Here is a 9380-nt window from a genome sequence, read left to right on the forward strand (position 1 = left end):
TTTCGAGGGTTCACGAGGTCCCCCCTAAGCCGGTCCCTTATTATCTTCGTTTATAAGTCCTTTAGATAAGGATTACCTTCCTTCTCCACAAGTACTTATTTTTATAAGGATTAGGGAGAGAGGGAGAAGTATATAGGGCTTCGCGCTTCCTTTCGGAAGGGGTCCCCCCTCTAGGGAGGGCCATAGAAGGCGCCTCCTTTTAAGGGTTTGCTACCAGATATGATTCGAAGAGTAAAGAAAGGTTGATTTTTAGAGTATATCTATAGTATCTCTTAAATATTAGATCTATAAGGACAGTCACGGGGCTATACAGGGCCGAACGGGGGTACTCACGTAAGTCATGACTCACGTGACCACCCTTCCGGGATCTCAAGAGGGATAGGGTTAAGTTAATTATATAATTTTCTTTATTAAAATATTATATATTAATTAGTCTATTTAATACTAATATTTCAGATTTTTTTTATATTTTTATTAATTTCTCTTAGAAATAGATTAATTTTATTAGGTTTACTAAATTTTGTCTTTATTTAGAAATTTAGTAATTTTTAAGACTATTTTAAAAGGAATAGAAAAGTAACTTACTAGGGATAGCAAGATTTTTAGAAAGGTAGGAAAGTCTCTAGAGAGAGCTTAAATTATAATAATTTTCGCTAAATACTACGAATTTCTTCTATAGAAGAATTTAATATAACAAACTGGGCTATAATATCCGCTATAAGCTAGTACCTTAATATTATATCTTCGATACTAAGTAATTATTTAATATTAGTTACTTCCCTTAGTAAGATTATCAAAGAATTACGAACGCTACCTACAGACTAGATCTATAAGGCGGCTAAGCTCTATCTATATAAGATTTACGAAAAAGGATAGGAATTTTTAGACTCTATCGCGATCGAACTCTATACTTTTATAAAAGATAGCGAATTTTAGAAAGGATATAAGTCTTAGAAAGATTTCGAGGATAGCTAGATAGTAGCAAGAGAAGCGATTAATCGCCGCGAATACGATAAGAACTATATCTAGTAAGTAATATACGTAGCGCTATAAGCCTAGAATAGTAACGCTAAAAAGATTATAATCTAGGCTAGAACGAAAGCTTTCGCTAAAAAAGTTAGCAAACTAGTAAGGAGCAGAATTAGTTTCGAAGAGATATAGCTTAGAGTTAATAACGCTATTCTCTAATAACTTAAGAAAGGAATATATAGGTAGGGGATCTAAAGAGCTAAAGAGGTTATATAAGATAATCTCGATAACGCCTATAAATTACCGGATTTAACAGAATTAACGCTAGAAAGGCTATTAAGATAATATCTATCGATTAATAAAGATAGATTTATATACGAATACTATCGGATACCGCGAATTTTAGATAAGATAGATAAGAATTAAAGCGTAGCTCTAGATAAGGATAAAAACTAAATTTCTTCTATAGAAGAAATCCTATCGTAAAACTAGGATCTAGAAGAAAGCTAAATTTCTTCTATAGAAGAAATCTAACCGCGTAAACAGAGCCCGGAACTAAGCGATAATAATAACGATAACAATAATAATAAGTAATCATAGAAATCAGAACTATTAATAGAGCCTACTACTAAGAAACCGAAAATATTATAAGGTTTATTAAAGTTAGCACCCTATAGATATAAGATAGATACTTCTAGGCTAGCTAAAGTAATTCCGAAGATAAAATTAGATTCTAAAAGTAAGCGCGAAACGCTAGTAATTTTTTAGCTTATTAGTAGGTCTATACGCTAAAATACGACCGAAATTAGCCCTAATTCGATTTATAAGGAGTATATAACTTAGCTAGTATATCTTTTATATATTTATACTAACGGTATCGATTACAGGACTCTAGTATAATACTTACGATATCTTTACGCCTAGCTCAGTAACTAGGATAGGGCTAAGAAAGAATTTGAAGTCTAGTTTAAACTATTCTCCGGAAAAGAACTTAGGAGCTACTTTCGATTCCCTCCTAAGATACGAGAACCTTTAGTATCGAATTTCGAGAAGATATAGTATCTAACTTTTTAGGATATAAGTTTTCGCTATTTTAGAAGGATTCTACTAAGTTTTAGGAAGAAAATAGAGAGGGATTAGAATATTAACGGAAATATAGTAGTACTAATTTTTATATAGCTACATAAGGATTAGGATAGCTACTATCTTTACGGTTTAATAGATATAATCAAGGAGGAATTTAATATATATAACTAGTATTACTAGTCGCGAAAGTATACTCTTAGGATTAGATAGGCTAAGAATATATAGTATAGTAGTATCTAGTAGCTAATATAGCGCGATTATACCTACTATATATTCTATATTCTACTACGACCGGATTATTAATATCAGCTAATTTCGTTTCCTTACTATACGAAGAGTACTTACCCTAGTAAATAGATAGCCTTCCGCTATCTTAATATTAACGTAATAGATCTTCTTATATCCTAACGAATAGCGAATATAATCTAAGGGAAGGTCTCTTTAACTAATAAGGACCCGCGAAATTATACTAAGATACTACTTAGAATATAAAACTATCTCGCTAAATAGTAGTAGGACCTACGCGATTATAGCTACTAGAAAGATAGTTTAATCTATAAGATATTAGCTACGATATAGACAGTAGAAGATAAGGAGAAATTTAGTCTCTCCTAGAGAAAAGTTATCTATACGCAGGGAGATATACGTATTTCGAAGCTATACCTTCCTTATAGCTTAACCAGGCCGACGACTTATCTTTAGCGAATAATTTTACCTTAGTTTATTAGTATCTAGGAAGATTATAAGATCCTAGATAGTCCTAAATCTAGCACTTAGTCTAAACTTTCGGCTTATTATCGCGATTTCTCGTTACCTAAAAAGACTCCTTTAGGCTAGTCTAGTTAGAAATATAGTAGTCAGCTTACATATCCCTTTTCTATATTAGTTCGATTACTAGAATTAAGTCTAATCGGAGATACACTAATTAGTCGCGAAAGATAGGATTCCTCTACAGTTATCGAAGAATTAGACGTTCTTTTTAGCCGGAATTAGTAATAAGCATATAGATTAATCTAGGAATAGCGCGACTAGGCGAGACAAGCCTACCTACTATATTCTAAGATAACAATATAGGCCGAATAGTAGTAATTTAGCGTATACTCTTATTTTCTACAAAAGAAAAAGGGCCTATCGGTTTTGCTAAATTTTATATAGCCTAATAAGTTAGCCTAAGGGTCTTTAAGAGATCTAGCGTTACTATCAAGAGATATAGGAAATTAACTAAGGGACGGTAAATTATAGGAGGGGAGGTTATATAGTAGGGGATTCGGTTATATATACTTAGTAGATATTAAGTAGTGAGAGATATCTGATAGCCTAACCGCCTAGGGAGGTTATCTAAGACCTAGGCTACGGGATCTTTAGGATTATTATTATTAACATGTTTTAATTAACGGTTTAGATTAAGGATTCAGGACGGTCTCTATAGTCAGATCCTTTATACTTATAATATCACACTCTTTTTGATTCCTGCCTTTAGTACCTAATATCGGATCTCACGATTACCTTAGAGGATTCAGGGACTTGCGTGCTAGTAGGTTTGGTTTAGTTCCTCTATGACTCGACCTATCTGGTGAGATCAGACTGCCGTGAGCATTCCCCTCTTCACTATCTAGGGATTGGCGAATCGAAGTATCGAATTATAGCTAGACTACCGATAAAATCGGCCTTCGCTAGCTCTAAAAGATCTTTATTCTATACACTACTTCGCGTGTACGAGGGCGATTTCGGCTATTAATCCTCGACGGGCACGGTAGCTATCTTATACCTTAGTTCGATCGAATCTGTGCTAAAAACGATATTATACTACTTTGTATACCTTTATATTCGTCTTGCTTACTATAGCCGCTTAATATTAGGTGCTTTGTAGTGCTAAAGCGTGCCTACAGGCGCTTTATAAGCGATTTAGCCCTAATAGGCTATAATTATATCGATAAGCTTAATTTCCTTACTAATTATCTACGCGCGAGGATAGAAGCTTTTCAGCCGAATATTATTCAAAGTAGCTTCGTAGCTACTAGTATCGTACTAGTTAATACCGATAGAGTGCTTTCGAAGCTTAATATATCTCTTCGAACGCCCTCGCTACTATCAAGCCGACTAGGTAGTAGATCTAGCTAATTTACCCCAAAAACGCTAAAAACAGTAATTTAGCTAGAAAAGCAAGCTTCTATACTTAAGGAGCTTCTAAAGCAGCGATCGCATAGCCCGCCTACCCTGTCAAAACTTATACTTAATCAAATCATTAAGGGCCACTATATAGCTCTGTATAACACTACGCTACTAGCGAAGGAGAACGCTAATCTACGCGTAGCGAATAAAAAGAAACGTTAAAAGCGTACTCGATCGACTAGGCGGATTAAACACGAAGGGGGCCTATTAATCGAAGAGGGCCTATAGCTAGTTCAGCAGCTAATTCAACCTACTAAAGCTAATAAGATAGTATCGCATAAACAGGGCGATTTACCTAATCAGCAGGATTAGCCACGCAGGAGGGCTCTGCCTAAGTGTAGTGGATGCGGAGAAATTAGGCATAGGGCCAATCATTGTAATAAACGATAGTCTTAGCTGAATTGATGCGTTCTGGTTGATTATTTTGTTATAAAAGTTTATTATGGGGTTGGGTGGCCAGGGTGACCGTGTGGCCAGGGTGACCGTGGATTACGTTATAAATATTTAAGTATTACTAATTAGGCGATTCTGCGAAGCAACCTTCGCTTTTAGCTATATCCCAATTCGCTACTAACTTAATAACCTACCTCAAATTCGTTACATACGGACTTCGCTAGTTGCACCGGAGACGCTAGAAAGAGCGCGAGAAGAGCTCTTATTATCGAATTAATTAGGCTTTAGAAACTAGGGAGTTTATATATACTATGCATTTAGAGTTATAGAAGAAGATTGAGAAGCTTGCGGCGATAGATGTGGAGATAAATCCCCTATTATATCGATAACCTCGATATATCCTCGAGGATAAGAAGCCTTATTGAATATAGAGATATTAAGGCAATTGAAGAGGCAATTAAAGAGATAATTAAAGAGGCAATTTGTTATGGTATCCCGCGCCATGAGGCTATTCCCATGTTGGGGCCTTCGTTCTCAGGCCACCCATAAACACCCATACACGCCACCTGCTGACCCCCCTTCTCGCTGGCTCACCGCTGTATCCCCGGAGAGTAGTCTTCCGAAAGACCTGCATGTTTACCCCGCCTTCACGATGAAGGATTACCGTATAAGAGACCCCGGATCAACGGGGCATGAGGACCCCAAGAAACAGTCTCTGTTTACTCTGTGACAATTGGACTTAGAGCTTTGCTCTCCTACCTAGTTGACAGGCTTTTCTACTCTGCAAGTAGACTATCTTGACACAATTAAAGGGGCAATTAAAGAGGGCTTTATATCTTTTTCAAGATCAATTTATACTACATAATATGAAGATGCGATGAAAGGATTCCCCGTATTATTTTAATATAGACCAATATACATAATAGAAAGTACGATTCATACTACATTATATACTACTCTTGAGCAAGCTAGTATGCGCAAGAGGAAGGTGTAAGGATAGAAGATAGATCGTTCTATCTTCTATATAGAAGATTCAATTCGGCTTAGGATAGAAGAGATAGATGATGATCGATGATCGATCTTGCTTAATCGAATATGATTGTTCTGATGAATACATTCAATGATGGGTGGTCGGGGCTTCCATTTAAGGTGAGTTATACCGTCCCCTTTAACGATGCTGAGCAGAGCACTTAAAGCCATAGGTTGCCTATGCAGGGGTCTCGGTTACGCCGCCTAAGGACAACATCACCACGCTCACTTTAGCTGTTCGCGATGTGATATATCCGATGGACTATATCCAGAAACAGCTCCGCCTTCCCCCGCAAAAACCTGATGCAGTGATAACCGATTCAATGTTGGACGCTTTACGCGAGTACAGCGAAAGCCGTTTCGTAAAGGTCACAGGAATCGGCATGCCTGCGGAGTTGATCAGCACTTGCCCACATCTCACGTCTCGCCTGTGGTTGGAAAACGACATAATCCCTCTGGTGGTGGATTGTGACAAGGTGGCTATGGAAGGCGATCAAAATACCCCCTGGGGCCACCGAGCACTGGACGAGCAGGCTGAGGTTTTGGCCATGAAATGCGTGAGGTGGGCTTTAAAATCCCAGTGATTTCGAATATGTACTGATATACACAGGGTGTTCGGTCCACTGAACATCCCCATCCTGCAGGTCGGCTATCGCGGCTTAGTTGAGGTCAACTCTCACTTCCACATGCATATTGCATCCTCGGAGAACTATCAGAACACTGTTGGCGCACAAACTTGGGACATTTTGCAGATAATCGCATCAGAAGTGCGACCTAAAGAGTTGCGTATCGCTCTATTTAGCGCAACACCACAGGGAGGGGGTGTAGCGTTGATAAGGCATGCATTCGTTCGTTTAGGAAGACTCCTAGATTTGGATATCAAGTAGTATGTCCGTCGCTCCCCAAATTTTTGTCGAGATCATCGACATGCATCATAGGTACGTTCCACAACCACGATCTGGTGTGTTCCGTGTGACAAATATGAATCACAATATTCTTCAAGGAGTATCAAAAGAGGGCGACTACCTATCGGAGAAGGATGAAGAATTGCTTCGGGATGGACAACCGAGAATAGCAACCGATATTGGGCTTCTGATGGTGGCCCACTCGATGACCCTTCGAATGGAGGTGCAGACATCATTGTGGTAGATCATCCGCAAATGCCAGATCTGATCCAGATCGCAAAGGAAAGGAGCCCTGCCCGCCCCGTCATCTACCGCAGCCACATCCAAATCAGAACGGACCTCGCGGAGACGCCACACACACCTCAGGCTAGAACCTGGAACTGGCTTTGGAAACGTGCCCAGCACGCAGACATCTTCATCAGCCACCCAATCCCGGATTCGGTACCACGAGATGTCCCCAAAGCCATGGTGGGCTATATTCCGGCATCTACAGACATCTTGGATGGTCTGAATAAGGATATGCGCGACTGGGACATCGCACACTACGGCCGAATCTTCAACCAGTGGTGCAAAGAAGCTGGAATGCCAACAGTTGATTATCCAACAGAGAAGTATTTCGCTCAGGTGGCTCGATTCGACCCCTCCAAAGGCCTATTTGACGCTTTGGACGGATACAGTATGTTTTATGATCATGTTCAGAAGACGAGTTCTTCCACCAAAGTTCCGAAACTAGTTATTTGTGGACACGGGTCTGTGGACGACCCTGACGCAACCGGGACCTATCAAGCGGTCCTCGAGCGAATAGACGAGAAGATGCCTCGCCTGAAAGACTTGATCTGCGTTATTCGCGCCAAGCCGTCTGATCAAGTCTTGAATGCGATCCTCTCCAAAGCCAAAATTATCTTACAGCTCTCGACCTGCGAAGGGTTCGAGATCAAGGTGTCAGAGGCGTTACGCAAAGGGAAGCCTGTTATTGCAACGAATGTTGGTGGACTTCCTTACAGGTCAAGCATAACGAAACTGGCTTCGTGATAGAACCCAACGATCCTGGAAGTGTCGCTAAATATCTTTTCAAGCTATGGAGTGACGAGGGTCTGTATAATCGACTCCATAGTCATGCACTGAGGGCAATCCGAGACGAAGTCACGGCCGTCGGCCACCTTGCTTCATTGCTATATTTGCTATCCAAGTTGACGAAGGACAAGAACTGGAAGCCTCAAAGCCAGTTGATGCCCAAGTCCATGGTAGGTGAATTCAAGCCGACCGGAAGGAGTCCACTGCACTCTGCGCTTTAGACAATGTCGAATACGCGGACATGCTTTGGTATACCATTAGGACAGAATGCATAATACTGCAGGATCATAAATTATCATGAGATAGAACTGCGAATCGATGAATTCAGAGGAACCGACACCCGCTCTCCGCAGACACCTGCATCTCCTTTTCGCACGAATTTCTGTCCACTATTCCTCATTTGTCTCGTGACTTTGGGCCTGATGTAGAAGCATAGAAGCTGCTCATGGGCGCAGTATGAACAGACTGGAACTTGACGATTCGCATTCTTTTTGGGACTTCGTGCAGCATTTGCAGGGATAAATGCTCTCTGCAGGTTGTGATACATCTCGAGTGGCAATGGATGAGGCTATGTCTGCTTGCGAGGGTTTGATCCAGGTACTGATTAGGAGAACAAGACTGGCCATGTTTTCATAGCACGTTATTGCTAGTGCTTGGCTCTGATTACTTGATATTAAGAGAATGATTTACCTGGTAAATTTTGACTATTAAATATAGGGAAGCCAGAATAAAAGTCTGGTGTGGCGGACCACTTGGCCGGGGACAGCCAATTTAAACGGACTTGTCAGTGCTGATATTTCCACGGCGGCAATAAGACGCCGTGGAGGCATGCTTTGTTGGCTGATTCAATTTACTTCTTGGTCGATCTGTTTCAGTTGCTCACAATCTCTTATCGAACGTAATAAGTCGAGCTACTTCGGTCTTCGGGATATATCTCAAATTTTCCTTCACTAATACCCCGTCGTAGCGCTGGCTAGTTAGCTAGTTACCAAACGAGGTTTAGTAATCTTCAAATTTGGTGACATTTTCTTTCTCGTTATCCTCAACTTAGAGGCTCACCAAAACCAAATCCAAAAGCTACCATGAACTGCTTCACACGACACATATCTATACCAGTGAGCATCTCATAATCCAGTTATTTCTAGGGCGCTGATGCTTCGTCTCGGATAAATCTTAGGACTTGAAAGCCCAGGGCTATTCTGATTCTCACGTGATACTGGCGATGTCACTATTCGTCATGAATTGCTTGCTTACTTACTAACTCGAGGGAAATGGATGGGGAAAGTTCGCTTCCCTTGGTTTTGTTTCAATTGGTTGAGAATAGTCACAGGTTTGAAAAAACATCCAATTAATTTCCTGTATGTTGTAATCATAGTCGATGGAAGAAGTGCCCTTGTTCGCCAATTTGCAACGTCACAGCACCTACTTTCTGTTGGCCTTCCGCCGCATGTTTCCAGTTCTACTCTTAATTTCTTGGGCATAGGCCCTGAAAAACTCATTTGGTTCCCGAGGATGGGCACTTGTGATGTCGTGGAAGGCAGCCGTCGAGATGTAGTTCGTTTTGCCTTCCCGAACCGGCGAGTAATACTCAAGTAGACACTGCAGCTCGGAGGAATCACTGGTCATTGAGAACTTAGAACCCTCTTGGCTTCTGCTCTGCAAGAATGTCTCAGTAATGATACGCTCTACGCTACTATGCTAGAATACTCACTCGCATATTTCTTCGACTTCCATCTCTTGCCCTAGCGCCTG

At 40.4% G+C, this 9380-nt stretch overlaps 1 protein-coding gene across 1 annotated transcript; it reads left to right on the forward strand.

Moving 5' to 3' along the window:
- Window positions 1-5715: 5715 nt before the first annotated feature.
- On the forward strand, window positions 5716-7586 carry POX_c04777 (Trehalose phosphorylase; the record flags this gene model as incomplete). The annotated part of the gene is made up of 4 exons (XM_050113638.1): window positions 5716-5769; window positions 5823-6211; window positions 6260-6535; window positions 6725-7586. The coding sequence occupies 4 exons, from the start codon at window positions 5716-5718 to the stop codon at window positions 7584-7586; spliced, it is 1581 nt and encodes a 526-aa protein (XP_049971194.1).
- Window positions 7587-9380: the final 1794 nt, after the last annotated feature.

Source organism: Penicillium oxalicum, chromosome III, assembly GCF_001723175.1.
Source record: "Penicillium oxalicum strain HP7-1 chromosome III, whole genome shotgun sequence".
NCBI lineage: Eukaryota > Fungi > Ascomycota > Eurotiomycetes > Eurotiales > Aspergillaceae > Penicillium > Penicillium oxalicum.